The sequence below is a fragment of the Pristiophorus japonicus genome, chromosome 19 (genome assembly GCF_044704955.1).
Source record: "Pristiophorus japonicus isolate sPriJap1 chromosome 19, sPriJap1.hap1, whole genome shotgun sequence".
Classification (NCBI taxonomy): domain Eukaryota; kingdom Metazoa; phylum Chordata; class Chondrichthyes; family Pristiophoridae; genus Pristiophorus; species Pristiophorus japonicus.
This window is the reverse complement of record NC_091995.1, coordinates 91,190,573-91,208,957: the sequence shown is the minus strand read 5'-3', so window position 1 is coordinate 91,208,957 and position 18,385 is coordinate 91,190,573. Positions and strand designations below refer to the sequence as shown.

General features: G+C 50.9%; 1 protein-coding gene across 1 annotated transcript in view; it reads left to right on the top strand.

Annotated features, from left to right (window-relative positions):
• aldh16a1 (aldehyde dehydrogenase 16 family, member A1) overlaps window positions 1–18,385 on the top strand; it is a 72,536-nt gene that overhangs the window by 41,954 nt on the left and 12,197 nt on the right. Inside the window, exons 13-17 of the mRNA XM_070861786.1 lie at window positions 956–1,118; window positions 1,205–1,372; window positions 2,385–2,589; window positions 7,847–8,032; window positions 16,678–16,803. Of these exons, the coding sequence (XP_070717887.1) occupies window positions 956–1,118; window positions 1,205–1,372; window positions 2,385–2,589; window positions 7,847–8,032; window positions 16,678–16,803 (848 nt within the window). The remainder of the gene's footprint in view (window positions 1–955; window positions 1,119–1,204; window positions 1,373–2,384; window positions 2,590–7,846; window positions 8,033–16,677; window positions 16,804–18,385) is intronic.

Below are 18,385 nucleotides of genomic sequence, written 5' to 3'. Positions count from 1 at the left end.
TTTGCCCACTCACCTAACCCGTCCAAGTCACCCTGCAGCCTCCTAGCGTCCCCCTCACAGCTCACACCACCACCCAGCTTAGTGCAAACTTGGAGATATTACACTCAATTCCTTCATCTAAATCATTGATGTGTATTGTAAACAGCTGGGGTCCCAGCACTGAGCCCTGCGAAACCCCACTAGTCACTGCCTGCCATTCTGAAAAGGAGAGAAGTGGAGAAGAAGGTGAGGAGAGAGGAGGGGGAAGGGGGTGGAGAGGAGGGGGGGAAGGGGGAGAGTGTGGAGGGGGAGGGGGAATATCCTAAGTTGAAAAAGTAGCTAGTCAAGGGTCAAAAAGAAAATTAGAAGGAAGGGAAATGTACTGCCCTCCTCCTGTGTTTGTAAACATTGCGCATCTTCGTGCTTATTTGGATATGCAGCCAGCAGTGTGTGTTTTACTCGGGTGGGCGAGCTCCATATTGCTCGTGGAGCAGACTGAAGTCACATGCCCACTGCATTCAATCACGGAACACCAGACGATTGACATCTTGCAGCATGACCTCGGAAGAGCCTTGAGCTGGTGGTGGGTCTCTGGCCAGATAAAGATTTCATGGCTGGGAAGTCTAGAACCAGGGGTCACAGTCTCGGGATACGGGGTCGGAAATTTAGGACCGAGATGAGGAGAAATGTTTTCACTCAGGAGGGTGGTGAACCTGTGGAATTCTCGACCACAGAAGGCTGTGGAGGCCAAGTCACTGAATATATTTAAGAGGGAGAGAGATAGAACTCTAGACACAAAAGGCATCAAGGGGTATGGGGAAAAAGCGGGAATATGGTGTGGAGATAGAGGATCAGCCATGATCGTATTGAATGGCGGTGCAGGCTCGAAGGGCCGAATGGCCTACTCCTGCTCCTGTTTCTTATGACGTTATTCACCTTTGCCCTTCCATCCTCCCGCACCCCACTTCCCCCGTTTAGGGCCTGTATGAGTACGTGAGGCCTGCCTGGGAGGAACGACCCTATCCACGCCCAGGAGAGATTAAGTACAAAACATTTGCATCCGTGTTCGGGGCAGACATTCCACCGATCCCAGGACAAATGGCACAGCCCAAGCTTTTCCAGATCGACAGCGACTCGAGGTGGGCACTTGCAGAGTTTTATTTTTTGCCACTCCGCCCTGTAAACACGACTTGTCTTCACGCGCTCTTGTTTTACTTACCCGCAGCCTGGACCGCACGTACAAACTGTACTACGGAGGTGCTCAGAAGAGGCCTTACAGCATGTACTCGCGCCCCATTTTCGACCACAGCGGCAAGCCCCTGGCCTACGTCGGCGATTCGAACCGCAAAGATGTCCGCAATGCGGTCGAGGCCGCTCACGCAGCAGCACCAGGGTGAGGACTGGCTTTAAAAAGTTCTGCTTCGAAATTAAATCGGCGTGAATCTTCATTTGCAGTTTTGTGGGGTTCGAAAGTGGGGATTGTGTCCACCCACGCCCCCAATTCTTTTCATAGAATCGGAGAAATTTACAGCATGGAAGGAGGCCATTCGGCCCATCGTGTCCCCGCCGGCCGACAAAAAGCTTACCCAGCCTAATCCCACTTTCCAGCTCTCGGTCCGTAGCCCTGTAGGTTGCGGCACTTCAGGTGCACATCCAAGTACTTTTTAAATGTGGTGAGGGTTTCTGCCTCTACCACCCTTTCAGGCAGTGAGTTCCAGACCCTCACCACCCTCTGGGTGAAGACATTTCCCCTCAAATCCCCTCTAAACCTCCTACTAGTTACTTTAAATTCACATCCCCTGGTTGTTGACCTCTCTGCTAAGGGGAATAGGTCCTTCCTATCCACTCTATCAAGGCCCTTAATTTTATACAGCTCAATAAGGTCTCAGCCCTCAGCCTCCTCTGTTTAAAAGAAAACAAGCCCAGCCTATCCAATCTTATACCTAAAATTCTCCAGTCCTGGCAACATCCTCGTAAATCTACTCTGTACCCTCTCGAGTGCAATCACGTCCTTCCTGTAATGTGGGTGACCAGAACTGCACGCAGTACTCTAGCTGTGGCCTAACTAGTGTTGTATACAGTTCCAGCATAACTTCTCTGCTCTTCTATTCTATGCCTCAGTCAATAAAGGAAAGCATTCCGTATGCCTTTTTAACTACCCTTATTCCAACAGTGACTACACTCCAAAAGTACTTCATTGGCAGTAAAACATGATGGTCGTGAAAGGTGCTAAATAAATGCAAGTCTGCCCGGCCTGTGTCTGCCCGTAAGGATCTGTGAACAAAACCGAAGGTTTCTCTGCACACCTCTCAGTATCTTCCCATTTATTGTGTATTCCCTTGCCTGGTTTCCCCTCCCCAAATGCTCCTAATTCATCTGTTCTTATTTGTGATTTGCCCCTGCAGCTGGGGGAAGCGAGCTGCCCACAATCGGGCTCAGATCATCTACTACATGGCCGAGAACCTGGAGGTGCGCCGGGCAGAGATGGCGCGGCGGCTGTGCGCTCTGACTGGCGTCGAGTACGAGGAGGCCGAAAGAGAGGTGGCCTCGTGCATCGAGAGACTGTTCTACTGGGGCGCCTATTGTGACAAGTACGGTGGCACCATCCAGGTGGGCGAACTGACCGGCTGCCATGGGCTGTGTTGGGGGAAGAACAAAACAGTCGCCGAGGGTAGAAAAACGAAGGCCTAGTGGGTAAATGTTAAAGCCGGAGTGTAACTGAGCTGTCCAAACCTAGACTTTCTCTGGCCCCATCCCTCACTTGGGGTGGCTAGATAAGCAGATGAGGGAGAAGGGAATAGAGGGTTATTGCCATTATTTTCGGTCCCCGCCACAACTCCATTCCCCAGTCACCGACTCTCTCCCTCTCCCCAACTCCTGTCTGAGGCTGAACCAGACTGTTCGCAACCTTGGAGTCCTATTTGTCCCTGAAATTAGCTTTCAACCAGATATCCGCGGCCTAACTAAGACCGCCTTTTAACACCTCCGTAACATCGCCCGCCTTTTAACACCTCCGTAACATCGCCCGTCTCCTCCCTTGCCTCAGCTCATCTGCTGCTGAAGCCCTCATCCATGCCTTTGTTACCTCTATTCCAACGCACCCCTGGCTGGCCCTCCCACATTCTACCCTACGCAAACTAGAGGTGAGCCATAACTCGGCTGCCCCGTGTCCTAACTCGCACCTAGTCCCGCTCACCCATCACCCCCTGTGCTCACTGACCTACATTGGTTCCTGGTTAAGCAACGCCTCAATTTCAAAATTCTCATCTTTGTTTTCAAATCCCTCCATGGCCCTCGCCCCTCCCTATCTCTGTAATCTTCTCCAGCCACACAACTCCCGTTGGGGCCCAGGCAACAGAAGGCACTGCCACCAGTGGTTGAGCGATTATGATCAGGGAGGCTCGAGGGCAGAATTAGAGGAGCGCAGACATCTCGGGGGTGGGGGGGGGGGGGGGTGTTGTGGGGCTCGAGGAGATCAGAGATAGGGAGGGGTCGAGGCCATAGAGGGATTTGTAACTAGGGATGAGAATTTTGAAATTGAGGCGTTGCTTAACTGGGAGCCAATGTAGGTCAGCGAGCACAGAGGGTGATGGGTGAGCGGGACTCGGTGCGAGTTAGGACACGGGGCAGTGAGCACAGGGGGTGATGGGTGAGCGGGACTCGGTGCGAGTTAGGACACGGGACAGTGAGCACAGGGGGTGATGGGTGAGCGGGACTTGCTGCGAGTTAGGACACGGGGCAGCGAGCACAGGGGGTGATGGGTGAGCGGGACTCGGTGCGAGTTAGGACCGGGGCTGCTGAGTTTAGGATCACCTCTAGTTTACGTAGAATGGAAAGTGGGAGGCCAGCCAGGAGTGCAGAGGAGTAATCAAGTCTAGAGGTAACAAAAGCACGAATGAGGGCCAAGTTCAAGCCGGCCCCTGGCGTCTCACTTGGAGAGCAGCGCTGGAGCAAAGGGGCCCAGGTGGGTATCTACCCTTAGGTGTTGAGTGTAAGCCAGGTTGCGGTTGTGCATCGGTCTCAATTGCACCCGTAAGCCGGGCTGACCTCTGCAAAAGAAAACCAATTTAAGAACATCGCCATTGCCTTTGTCTTCTCTCTCTCCTCTCCCACAGCAAGCGAGTCTCCTTCTTTATATCATCCGCCATGCTCGCTGAAAGGCAGCCAGACCTGTTCACGTCTCACCCTCTTGCTGAAAATGTACAACTCTTCCATAATTGAATGTGCCTTGTATATTCAGTGCGCCCATATAATGTTTAGCGCCTATACAATGAGCAGCGTGGAGGCCCCGACCTGCGTGAGAACACCAGCGGCAGGTCGGGACCATAAAAGAAGCGGAGGTGCACCTGTCCGGGAGCAGCGTGGAGGCGTACTACTTCAGGGAGCAGTGTGAGCTGGTGCAGGAGGGCGACGGCAGTGAAGATTGACGTTCACCGAGGTCCAGGTCGGTGATTGGAACGTGGGCAGGTACAGCAGGAGCTGCGAGAGAGTGTGGAGGGACGTGATCGGGGCCCAGGGGAGGCGTGAATTAGAGGCCCAGGGGCAGCATGGGCCCAGCCCACACTGCGCTATATGTGCGCGCACTAGGTCCGTGCAGCAGAGCTGGTCTCCAGTTAGTCTTGGGTAATCCTTGCCACTGGACCAAGACCTGGCTCTGTCAAGCCCGTGTGGTGGCTGGTGTGCAACGGCCACCCCACGTTAAAAACATCCACCCACAGGCATCTTCCACCCTTCAGGATGTAGTTCGGACCTTCATTGAAACACCTGTGAACTCATCCTCGTTTCGAGGGACCGCCTATGATAATGTTTAGCAGCACATAAAATGCTACAAGATAAACGTTTGTAGGCAGTGCCAAATTTCCTGAACCTTATCTTTATTGGTAGTGTTTGTTCCTATTCCATTCAGGACTGGTTCCAAAAAAATGATTTTTTAATCTTCCGCCGCTAGTCTTTGTACTAATCATTAATTGTCATTTGGAAAAATCATGGGTTAATAAATGACAGCCAGCAAGGATTTGTTTAAGCCAAGTGGTGTTTGACTAACTCGATTGAGTTCTTTGATGAAGTAACAAAGAGAATTTCTGTAGTCAGTGAGATTGAAGTTCTGTATGTAGACTTCCAAAGGGTGTTTGATGAAGTACCACATAATAGACCAGTTAGCAAAAGGAGCGGAGAGGATAGTGGTGCACGGTTGTTTTTCAGACTGGAGGGAGGTATACAATGTCTTCCCCCAGGGCCGGTATTGGGATCTTTTCAATATAAATGACCTGTGAAAGGTGATCTTACTGAAGTATATAAGATTCTGAGGGGGAGCTCGACAGGGGAGATGCTGAGAGGAAATTTCCTTTCGTGGGGGAATCTAGAACTAGGGGGCATAGTTTCAGAATAAAGGGGTCGCCCATTTAAGACGGAGATGAGGAGGAATTTCTTCTGAGGGTCGTGAATCTTTGGCATTCCCTACCCCAGAGAATTGTGGAGGCTGGGTCATTGAATATAGTCATGGCGGAGATAGGCAGATTCTTGAACTGTCGGGGAGTCGAGGGTTATGGGAAGCGGGCAGGAAAGTGGAGTTGAGGCCAAGATCAGATCAACCTTGATCTAATTGAATGGCAGAGCAGGCTCGAGTGGCCTACTCCTGCTCCTATTTCTTATGTTCTTATGACCTGGACTTAAAGTATACAGGGCATAATTTCAGAGTTTGCAGATGACGCAAAACTCGGAAATGTAGTGAGCAACGAGAAGGATAGTAACATACTCCAGGAGGACAGAGACAGACTGGCGAAATGGGCAGACACGTGGCAGATGAGATTTTAACACAGCGAAGTGGTGCATTTTGATGGGAAGAACGTGGAGAGCCAATTTAAACGAAATGACACAATTTTAAAGGGGGTGAGTGTCCTGGGGGTGCATGTGCACAAATCTTTGAAGGTGGCAGGGCAAGCTGAGAAGGCAGTGAAAAAGACACTAGGAATCCTGAGCTCTATAAACAGGCAGAGAGTACAAAAGCAAGGAAGTTATGCTAAGTTTTTATACATCACTGGCTGGAGGATTGTGTCCAGCACTTCAGGAAGGATGTCCAGGCCTGGGAGAGGGGGCAAGAGCGATTTACTCGAATGGTACCAGGGGTGAGGGACTTCTCTGGAGAAGCTGGGATTGTTCTCCTTAGAGCAGAGAAGGTTATGGGGAGATTTGACAGAGCTGCCTGGAAGAGTGGTGGATGCAGAAACCCTCACCACTTTTAAGAGATGGTTGGATGGGCACTTAAAGTGTCGTAACCTGCAGGGTTACGGACCTAGAGCTGGTAATTGGGATTAGACTGGATGGCCTTTTGTTGGCCGGCGCAGATATAATGGTAAGTACTGCAGGGAATCGAAAACGGCCAGGGTAATCTCCTGGACTAGTGTCGATTGCCTGGATGGGTTGGAGAGGAATTTTGCCAGATTTTTTTTCTCCCTAAATTGGCCTGGGTTTTTATCTGTTTTTTTTCCTCTCCCAGGAGATCACATGGTTCCGGTTGGGGTGGAGTGTAGAATGTTTCAGTGTAAGGGGTGTCACAGTTGTGTGAGGCGGACTGGTTGGGCTGGGTGCTCTTTGCCTTTCCGTCATTGTTCATGGGTTTATATGTAACCTTCAGGGCTGCTGACCGAGGGCCGTGCGGCTCTTTGTCGGCCGGCGCGGACACGATGGGCCGAAATGGGCCTCCTTCTGCGCTGTAAATTTCTATGTTTCTAAAATCAGGAAGGGTTTTGAGAGAGTAAATCAGGCAAAACTGTTTCCAGTGACAGAAGAGGTGGTAACCAGAGGATACAGGTTTAAGGTGATTGGCAAATGTCCTAGAGGGGGAGATGAGGAGAAATTTTTTTACGCAGCAAGTGGTTATGATCTGGAACGTGCTGCCTGGTGGAAGCAGATTCAATAGTAACTTTCAGAAGGCAATTGGATAAATATTTGAAGGGGGGGGGAAACTTACAGGGCTGCAGGGAAAGGGCAGGGATCGCTAATTGGATCGCTCTTTCAAAGAGCCGACATAATGGGTGGAGTGACTGCTTTCTGTGCTGTATCATTCTGTGATTAAATGATAATGTGGGATGTATCATCACTTTGCAGCTGCAGGAGGGCGATGGCTGCGAAGCCAGGTCGCTGACTGCAGTGCGGGCAGGTACAGCAGGAGCGGCGAGGTCGGGGCGAAGGAGCGGTGAGAGTCCGTAGAGGGAAGTGATCGGGGCCCAGGAGAGGCGAGAGTTCGGGGCCCAGAAGAGCCGAGGGCCCAGGGGCAGCACGGGCCAGCCCACAATGTGTGCTCGCGCTGGGTCCATGCAGCAGAGCTGGTCTCCAGTTAGTCTTGGTTAATCCTTGCCACTGGACCAAGACCTGGCTCTGTCAAGCCCGTGTGGTGGCTGGTGTGCAACGGCCACCACACGTTTTTAAAAAAAAATAATAAAAAATATCCAAGCACAGGCATCTTCCACCCTTCAGGATGTAGTTCAGGACCTGGCATATTAGCTCCTTCATTGAAATACCTGTGAACTCATCCCTTTTTGGCATAGAACAAGACATCCTCGTTTTGAGGAACTGCCTATGATGATGATGCTGGGTAAATGTTAATTCTTGTATCATTATTGAGCTATTCATTCAGAAGATAAAGGCTTCTCCTGTGTAAAGCATATGAAGTTACCTTGTAACTATGCAGAGTTCCTCTATTCATTCGGGTTAGTGTTACAGTCTACGTAATTGTCTAGTCATTGTTCATTCAGTAAGGTGTTACTCACTATAATAGAGTATCTATTCATTCAGCAGTGGTGTGGTATTTGCATGTTATAACACTGACCCATCTCCCTCCCTCCCTCTCTCTCTTTCTCTTTCTCAGGAAACCCTGCTCTACGGAGCCACAGTCATGGTTCGCGAGCCGCTCGGTGTGGTCGCCATTGCATGCCCGGATGAGAGCCCCCTGCTCAGCTTTGTGAGTCTCTTTGCTCCGGCCATCATTCGAGGGAATGCTGTCGTCATTGTCCCCAGCGAGAGGTATCCTCTGCCGGCCTTGGAGCTCTGTCAGGTACAGGCGAGAGTTTTGAAGATATCTAGAGTACTGCGTGCAGTTCTGGTCACCACATTGCAGGAAAGATGTGATCGTACTAGAGAGGGTACGGAGGAGATTTACGAGGAAGTTGCCTGGACTGGAGAATTTTAGCTTTGAGGAATGATTGGATAGGCTGGGGTTGTTTTCTTTGGAACAGAGGAGGCTAAAGAGAGACCTATTGAGCTGTATAAAATTATGAGGGGCCTCGATAGAGTGGATAAGAACCACTTATTCCCCTTAGCAGAGGGGTCAACAACCAGGGGGCATAGATTTAAAGTAGTTGGTAGAAGGATTAGAGGGGAGATGAGGTGGTGGGGGTCTGGAACTCTCTGCCTGAAAGGGTGGTAGAGGCACAAACCCTGACCGCATTTAAAATGTACTTGGATGTGCACTTGAAGTGTCGTAACCTACAGGGCTACAGACCAAGAACTAGAAGGTGGGATTAGGCTGGGTAGCTCTTTTTTGACCGGCACGGACACGATGGGCCGAATGGCCTCCTTCTGTGTCGTAATATTTCTCTGATTCTGTGTAGTCTTTACAATAAAAATTTAATGTAAACCTAACTGCAGTAGATTTTGGAATCTCTGGCGCTATGGCGTCAGGGATACCAAGCTACAGAGGCCCGTTGGCCTCTGCTCTGTAACATTCCCTGCAGCAGTCCACTGCTCCCGCTCGGGTCGAGGTTTCAAGTAGTCCAGCTGCCTGCTGCCCAGCGCTATCCACGATCATTGGACATGGAGTCCGCGTCTGCATCAGGTTGACTGCTCCTCCTCAGAGCCGCTGTCAGCAGTCACCCATCTGCAGACATGGATCGACCAGCATCTTCGAGAAGCCCGACAAGGTTGTTTCCACTGATGGGGGAGACTAGAACTAGGGGGCATAATCTTGGACTAAGGGGCTGCCCATTTAAAACTGAGATGAGGAGAAATTTCTTCTCTGAGGGTTGTGGATCTGTGGAATTCACTGCCTCAGAGAGCTGTGGAAGCTGGGACATTGAATAAATTAATGACAGAGGTAGACAGTTTCTTAACCAATAAGGGAATAAGGGGTTATGGGGAGCGGGCAGGGAAGTGGACCTGAGTCCATGATCGGATCAGCCATGTTCGTATTGAATGGCGGAGCAGACTCGAGGGGCCGTATGGCCGACTCCTGCTCCTATTTCTACTTATGTAACTAGCTGGAGGAAGTAAAGGGTTAAGCAGTGCTGTTGTTAAATGCATGGCTTGGATTCTGCACGTAGCCAGGCTTCACTTTAAAATCATGGAATGGTTACAGCATGGCAAAGGCCATTAGGCCCATCGAGCCCGTGCTGACTCGCAGCTAATCCCACAACCCCGCCCTTTCCCCGTAGCCCTGCAATTGATTTCCTTCGGGAACTTATCCAACTCCCTTTTAAAAGCCGCGATTGAGTCTGCCTCCACCACCCTCTCAGGCAGCGCATTCCAGATCCTAACCACTCGCTGCATAAAACAAGTTTGATCTTGTGTCGCCTTTGTTTCTTTTGCCAATCGCCTTAAATCTGTGCCCTCTGGTTCTCGACCCTTCCACCAATGGGAACAGTTTCTCTCTATCTACTCTGTCCAGACCCCTCATGACTTTGAACACCTCGATCAAATCTCCTCTCAACCTTCTTTGCTCCAAGGAGAACAACCCCAGCTTCTCCAGGTTATCCAGTTTATCCACGTCACTGAAGTCCCTCATCCCTGGAATCATTTTCTGCACCCTCTCTAAGGCCGCCTTATCCTTCCTAAAGTGCGGTGCCCAGAATTGGACACATTACTCCAGTTGGGGCCGAACCAGTGTTTCCACAAGTTCTTCATAACTTCCCTCACGTCAGAAGGTTGTGAGTTCGAGTCCCACTCGAGGAACTTTAGCACTAAATCTCGGCTGACACTCCCAGTGCTGTACTGAGGGAGTGCCGCACTGTCGGAGGTGCCGTCTTTCGGATGAGTCGTTAAACCGAGGCCCCGTCTCCTCTCTCAGGTGGAGGTAAAAGATCCCATGGCACTATTTCAAAGAAGAGTTATCCCCGGTGTTCTGGCCAAGATTTATCCCTCAATCAACACAACAAAATAAAACATTATCTGATCATTATCACACTGCTGTGTGTGGGAGCTTGCTGTGCGCAAATTAGCTGCCGCGTTTCCCACATTACAACAGTGACTGCCCAAAAGCACTTAATTGGCTGTAAATCGCTTTGAGACGTCCGCTGGTCGTGAAAGACGCTATATAAATGCGTCAGTGTTCTCTCTCGGGCGAATAACCCCAGCATCGAAGCATTGACCACGCTCGATCAGTTCCAATGGACAGGCCACATTGTCCGCATGCCCGATACAAGACTCCCGAAACAAGCACTCTCCTCCGAGCTCCGTCACGGCAGGCGAGCCCAGGAGGGCAGAGAAAACGCTTCAAGCACACCCTCAAAGCCTCCTTGAAAAAAATGGAACATCCCCACTGACTCTTGGGAATCCCTGACCCATGTACGCGCAAAGTGGAGAAGCAGCTTTCGGGAAGGCGCCGAACACTTTGAGTCTCTTTGTACTTGGCTACCGCGTGCTCCCGACAAACAGCGGAAGGAGCACACGACAACCCGAGCACCTGCCCCATCTGTGACAGTCATTAGTCACCTTAGACCTCATGTTAGTGTGGCAGCACGTCATCCTCGACTCCGAGGGACTGCCTGATTTTTACTCTTTGAATCTGTGAGCTGCCTTGAATCCCAAAACCCACACCCTCAAATATAAACGGACTCCTGTTCCCTTTTTGGGTGGGTGCCTTGCTTCTGCGGGAGTGCTGTGCCCACGACTGAGCCCTCAACCCCCACCAGCATCCAGACACCAACAGCTCATTCATTCCATTGCTGTTTGCGACGTGCAAATCGTCTGCTGCCTTTGCCCGTGCACCAGTGTCTACACGTCGAAAGTAGGGAAATTCTCCGGGCGTTCCAGCTGACATCCTTCAGATTACCTGCTCATTGGCGCAATGGCGCTCTGAACTGGAATGAACCAAAATTAACACAGTGCTCGACACGGTGAGGTATGCGAGTGCAGGTGTTTGCCAGTGTCAGCACCGAGCACTCCCAGTCAGGCATGACCCTTGTAGGATACAGGATGAAGCTTCTGCTGTTCCGCTCTTATAAAATTCACCGTAGTCCTACACCTTTTTAAGAGCTGTCTCCACATGCCCAGTTTTGTGCTGCAGACTTGCCCAACTAATTTGTGGTTTCAGTGCCGTCCAACAACAACAGCGATTTGCATTTCTATAGAATTCCTTGTGCAAAAACAAACTACCGGACAGACGGGTTGGCTGGAGCTAATCTAGTGATTAGAGGTAAAAAGCTGATGTGCCATTGTTCTGTGCTGTCTAGAGGTAACTTTAAAAATCCTCTGTTTTATGCTAGATTCAACAAACGGACCTAGATGTTTTTTTTTAATCGTTTTCTAATAAAGCTTTATGCCATTTTTTTTATTCATTCCTGGGATGTGGGTGTCTCTGGCAAGGCCGGCATTTATTTATTTATTTTAATTTCAAAATATACTTTATTCATATAAAAATTTGTACAGTACATTCGAAAGCAGTTCAGTACATTTAGCTGCGGTCAGCAATCCCATACACTACATTTGGGTGCTGACGGCAGTTCCGTTCGATACATTTCCCTGCTTTTCAGTTCAAGTACAATTCGATACAATACGGGATACATTGTAGTACATTTGACAAATTACATCACATGTGTCACTATACAGTACACGGAATGGGTGACGGTACATTTACATTTTTTCTTTTCAACGTGCATTACGAAACAGACCTTGCATTGTACATGGCACTACATAGGTGTTGACAGATCATGGTGCTCCATGTACACAAAAAAGAAGTTACAAGTACGGCCCGAGGGGAGTTTTGTACTGATTCCAGCCCCTGGGTTTACCGTGACGGAAGGGCTTTAAACTGTGGCCCTTCCCCACCGTGCCTTTGCGGCGACTGCACCAATTTTAAGTGCGTCCCTCAGCACATAATCCTGGATCTTGGATTGCGCCAGTCTGCAACACGCAGACGTGGACATCTCCTTGCTCTGGAAGACCAGCAAGTTTCGGCAAGACCAAAGAGCGTCTTTGACCGAGTTGATGGCCCTCCAGCAGCAGGTGATGTCTGTCTCGGTGTGTGTCCCTGGGAACAGCCCGTAGAGCACAGAGTCCTGTGTTACGGAGCTGCTCGGGATGAACCTCGACAGCAACCACTGCATCTCTTTCCAGACCTGCCTTGCGAAGGGGCAATCCTGAAGGAGATGGGTGACAGTCTCGTCCGCCCCGCAGCCGGCCCGGGGGCACCGTGCCGTGCTGCTGAGACGTCGGCTGTGCATGAACGCTCTGACGGGTAAGGCCCTCCTCACCGCCAACCAAGCTACATCTTGGTGCTTGTGTGAAAGCTCTGGCGATGAGACGTTCTGCCAAACAAGTTCGACAGTCCGCTCAGGGAACCACCCGACAGGGTCCACCCTCTCCTTCTTTCGTAGGGCGTCCAGGACCTTACGTGCTGACCACTGTTTTATGGCCTTGTGGTCAAAGGGGTTTTTTGTGAAAACCTTTTCCACGAAGGACAGGTGGACAGGCATGGTCCAGCTGGTGGGGGCGTTTCGCGGCAACATGGCCAGACCCATTCTTCGCAACAATGGGGACAGATAGAACCTCAGCACGTAGTGACACTTGGTGTTTGCGTACTGGGGGTCTGTGCACAGCTTGATGCAGCCGCACACAAAGGTGGCCATCAGGATGAGGGCCACGTTCGGAACATCCTTTCCCCCACTGTCCAGAGATTTGTACATCGTGTCTCTGCGGACACGGTCCATTTTGGACCTCCAGACAAAGTGGAAGACGGCTCGGGTGACTGCCGCGGCACAGGAGCGAGAGATGGGCCAGACCTGTGCCACGTGCAGCAACCCCGAGAGCACCTCACTCCTGATGACCAGGTTCTTTCCTGCCATGGAGAGGAAGCACAGCTTCCACCATCCCAGTTTTTGCTTCACTTTGGCGATACGCTCTTCCCAGTTTTTGGCGCACGCCCCGTCCGCTCCAAACCATATTCCCAACACCTTCAGGTAATCTGGCTTAACGGTGAAGGGAATAAAGGCTCGGTCGGCCCAGTTGCCGAAGAACATGGCCTCGCTTTTGCTGCGATTGACCTTCGCTCCCGAGGCCAGTTCAAACTGGTCGCAGATTGTCAGCAATCTGCGGACCGACTGCGGATCCGAGCAAAAGATGGCCACGTCGTCCATGTACAGGGAGGTCTTGACCTGAGCACCTCCACTGCCTGGGATCGTCACCCCTCTAATGCCCACATCCTTCCTGATGGACTCGGCAAAGGGCTCGATACAACACACAAACAAGACAGAGGAGAGAGGACAGCCTTGCCTGACTCCAGATCTGATCGGAAAGCTTTCAGTTTCCCACCCGTTGATTAGAACTGTGCTACTGATGTCTCTGTAGAGCAGTTGGATCCAATTGCGGATACCCTCCCCAAACCCCATTTTGGAGAGCACGTCCATCAGGTACGTGTGTGATATCCTGTCAAAGACTTTCTCCTGGTCTAAGCTGATTAAACAGGTGTCCACCCTCCTGTCCCACACGTAGGCGATCGTATCCCTGAGTAGTGCCAAGCTATCAGAGATCTTCCTGCCGGGGACAGCGCAGGTCTGGTAACATAGAAAATAGGTGCAGGAGTAGGCCATTCGGCCCTTCTAGCCTGCACCGCCATTCAATGAGTTCATGGCTGAACATGCAACTTTAGTACTCCATTCCTGCTTTCTCACCATACCCCTTGATCCCCCGAGTAGTAAGGACTTCATCTAACTCCTTTTTGAATATATTTAGTGAATTGGCCTCAACAACTTTCTGTGGTAGAGAATTCCACAGGTTCACCACTCTGTCTGAAGAAATTTCTCCTCATCTCGGTCCTAAATGGCTTCCCCCTTATCCTTAGACTGTGTCCCCTGGTTCTGGACTTCCCCAACATTGGGAACATTCTTCCTGCATCTAACCTGTCTAACCCCGTCAGAATTTTAAACGTTTCTATGAGGTCCCCTCTCATTCTTCTGAACTCCAGTGAATACAAGTCCAGTTGATACAGTCTTTCTTGATAGGTCAGTCCCACCATCCCGGGAATCAGTCTGGTGAATCTTCGCTGCACTCCCTCAATAGCAAGAATGTCCTTCCTCAGGTTAGGAGACCAAAACTGCACGCAATACTCCAGGTGTGGCCTCACCAAGGCCCTGTACAACTGTAGCAACACCTCCCTGCCCCTGTACTCAAATCTCCTCGCTATGAAGGCCAACATGCCATTTGCTTTCTTAACCGCCTGCTGCACCTGCATGCCAACCTTCAATGACTGATGTACCATGACACCCAGGTCTCGTTGCACCTCCCCTTTTCCTAATCTGTCACCATTCAGATAATAGTCTGTCTCTCTGTTTTTACCACCAAAGTGGATAACCTCACATTTATCCACATTATACTTCATCTGCCATGCATTTGCCCACTCACCTAACCTATCCAAGTCACTCTGCAGCCTCATAGCATCCTCCTCGCAGCTCACACTGCCACCCAACTTAGTGTCATCCGCAAATTTGGAGATACTACATTTTGGTCCGGGTGAATCACCAGCTCAAGAGCAGACTTGACCCTGTTGGCGATGATCTTTGACAGGATCTTGTAGTCCACATTGAGCAGCGAGATGGGCCACCAGTTTTTGATTTCCTCCCTCTTCCCCCTTCTGCTTGTAGATGGAGGGTGATGATGCCTTTCCTCATTGATTCTGGCATACTGCCGGCCAGAAGCATACCCCCGTACACTTCCAGCAGGTCTGGGCCCATCCAGTCCCACAGAGCCCAATACAACTCGACCGGTAAGCCGTCGCTTCCGGGAGTTTTACTCGTCGCAAGGGACCGGACGGCCTTTGTCAGCTCGTCCAGAGTTAACGGGTGGTCCAGACTCTCCTGCTCGCTGTTGTCTAGGACCTCCGTGATAGACGACAGGAAAGACTGGGAGGCCGCGCGATCTGTGGGCTTGACGTCATACAGCCCGGCATAGAAGGATTTGCTGATCCCTCAGCATGTCAGGCTGCAAAAACGTCACAGAACCGTCTTCTTCCTTTAGGCTGGTGATCACAGAGCTCCCCCTGTGTACCTTTTGGAAGAAGAAGCGCGAACACGTCTCATCCTGCTCGACGGAGCGGACTCTGGAGCGGAAAATGATCTTGGAGGACTCTGAGGCAAAGAGCGAGGCTTGCTGGCCCTTCACCTCTTCGAGTTCCTCCGCGACATCGACCCCCATTGACTGCAACAGGAGCAGGTTTTGCATGCTTTTCTGGGATAATTCTCTGTCTCTCTCTCGCCTCCTGAACACCTTTGAGGATGAAGAACCTCTTGATGTTTGTCTTGATTGTTTCCCACCAGTGCATCGGGGAATCTCAGAGGGGTTTTACGGTTCTCCAACCTTTGTAATCCCTCTTGAGTTCCTCCACGTTTTCCGGAGTCAACAGTTTCACGTTCAGCTTCCATATCCCTCTGCCAACTTTCTGGTTTTCCTGTGGGCGACAGTCGGCCAGTAGGAGGCAGTGGTCAGAGAAGAACACCGGCGTGACGTCGGTGGATCTGACCTTGAGCGTGTGGGACACAAACAGGAAGTCTATTCTGGAACGGACGGACCCGTCTGGTCTCGACCAGGTGTATCTAAGCGGTGCTCCGTCTGCAGGGTTGCTGAAGACATCGCACAGCTTGGCGTCTTTTACCGCGTCCATCAGGAGTCTGGACGTGGCGCCCAGCTTGCTGTTGGCTCTGCTGGATCGCCCAGCCACATCGATGATGCAGTTGAAGTCACCGCCCAGAATGACCGGTCTGGATGTCCCCAGTAGCAGTGGGAGCTGCTGGAAGAGGGCCAGCCGCTCGCTTCTGAGAGGTGAGGCATACACGTTAATTAGCCTTAGAGGGGAATTTTTGTACATTACGTCTGCTACGAGGAGGCGGCCGCCCACCACCTCCTTAACTTCGGTGATGGTGAAGTGGCCTCCCCGCAGCAGAATGCCCAGGCAGGCATTTATTGCCCGTCCCTAATTGCCCCTTGAGAAGGTGGTGGTGAGCCGCCGCCTTGAACCGCTGCAGTCCGTGTGGTGAAGGTGCTCCCACAGTGCTGTTAGGGAGGGAGTTCCAGGATTGTGATCCAGCGACGAAGAAGGAGCGGCCGATATATTTCCAAGTCAGGGCGGTGTGTTATTTGCAGGGGAACGTGGAGGTGGTGGTGTTCCCGTGCGCCTGCTGCCTAGGGGGTAGAGATCACAGGTTTGGGAGGTGCTGCCGAAGAAGCCTTGGCGAGTTGCTGCAGTGCATCTTGTAGATGGTGCACACTGCAGCCAGGGGGCGCCGGTGGTGGAGGGAGTGAATGTTGAAGGTGGTGGAACCATCCTTCCCAATCCAGAACTTTTTAGTAATTGGGAATAGTCTTAATGATTATCAGAAAATTATCCTGATTTTAAAATGATCTTAGTAACAAGCCTTACTGTGGATTAAAGTCCGGCTAATTCACATGAGCATTTCACAGTTCAACTGAAGAACTCCTATTTTTTTTCTTGTGCAGGTCTTTGAAACGTCGGATCTTCCTGCCGGTGTGGTGAATATTCTGACTGGATCTCGGGACCACCTGAGTAAATTCCTGGTTGAGCATCAGGCTGTCCAAGCCATGTGGTACTTCGGAACAGACAAGGTAACTGCTACCGTACGACTGCCTCCCATCATTATGATCATCACAGGTAGTCCCTTGTATCGAGGATAACTTGCTTCCACCCCAAAAAGTTCACAGGTGTTCAAGGAAGGATCTAATATTCCGGATCCCGAACTATATGTTGAAGGGTGGAAGATGCCTGTGCGTGGATTTTTTTAACGTGGGGTGACCGTTGCACACCAGCCACCACACGGGCTTGACCGAGCTAGGTCTTGGTCCAGCGGCGAGGGTTAACCAGGACGACTGGAGACCAGCTCTGCTGCCTAGTGCGCACACATATCGCACAGTGTAGGCTAGCCTGTGCTGCCCCTGGGCCCTCAGCTCTTCTGGGCCCCGAGCTCACACCTCTCCTGGGCCCCGGTCACATCCCTCTACGGACTCTCACCGCTCCTTCGCCCCGAAGGCAGGGGTGGGGTACTGAGTTTGCATGATCAGCCATGATCATATTGAATGGTGGTGCAGGCTCGAATGGCCTGCTCCTGCACCAATTTTCTATGTTTCAATGAAGAACCTGATATTCCAGGTCCCGAACTACATGTTGAAGGGTGGAAGATGCCAGTTCATCCACCAGGCCCACAACCATCTGCCTTATAGTGGATACCCCGAACCCGACTGGCTGGGGTTTTATTGAGTGTCGTGAACATCACATGACTGGCTAAGCCACTCGCAATGCAACAGCTCGACAAACCCATGAGCAATACTCTCGGGTGCAAAGTTTTGAATAGATTTTAATTAAAATCCAAACTGCAACAGGCACTTGCTGTAAGGGGTTCTGGGGAGCGTTGTGTCTTGGGTGTCTCTCTCTGGGCTTCTGCCCTCACAGCTTATGCCTGGCCTGTGAGGTACCCTGAGTGCTGCAAGAGCACTCCTGGAGAGACTGTGTCCACAGCTTATGAAGGGGGTTTTGAGACTCGTGCGTCCCCGCAGCTTATGACTAGCCTGTGAGGCATCTGTGAGTGTTAATCACTCCTAATCCCTTTCTTCCCAAGCCTGTGGCACACAGTTGAGTGTTTTCGAGGCGCTCCTGGCTTCCCTTACACTGTTCTGACACAAGATTCACGATCAGAAGATGTAATACAACAGAACTGAGACAAGGCGATTCCAAGAGGAACTTTAAGCTTCCAATTTATTTGACAAGGTGTATCTCAACAAACAGCAACACACCAACAAAACAATCCCCCTAAATCCCACTAAACAGACACAACGAAAATTTTTACTCAAGTATTAGCAGTACAATGCCCAACCTCTCACCTTTCCTGACCTAATTGAGTTGGGAGTTCTGGGGACCAGAGTTAGTACTCACTACTGTGCCTTTTGCAGTCTGGTGGTTTGTTTCTTCTGTCTTCAGTGTCTTCGGACACTGGTCTTCCTTCTGTGTCGAGAAGCTTGCTGGTTGCTGGATCACGAGAGCAGAACACACACACACACACACACTCTGGGTCAGAACCCCCTTCTTATAGCCAGATATCCAGTCCGCCTCTCGTGCTGAAATCGATCCTTCCCATTGGTGGGCTTTGTGATTTTGAAAAATGCAGCAGTGTTAGATTTTGCGGGTTTTTTCCAC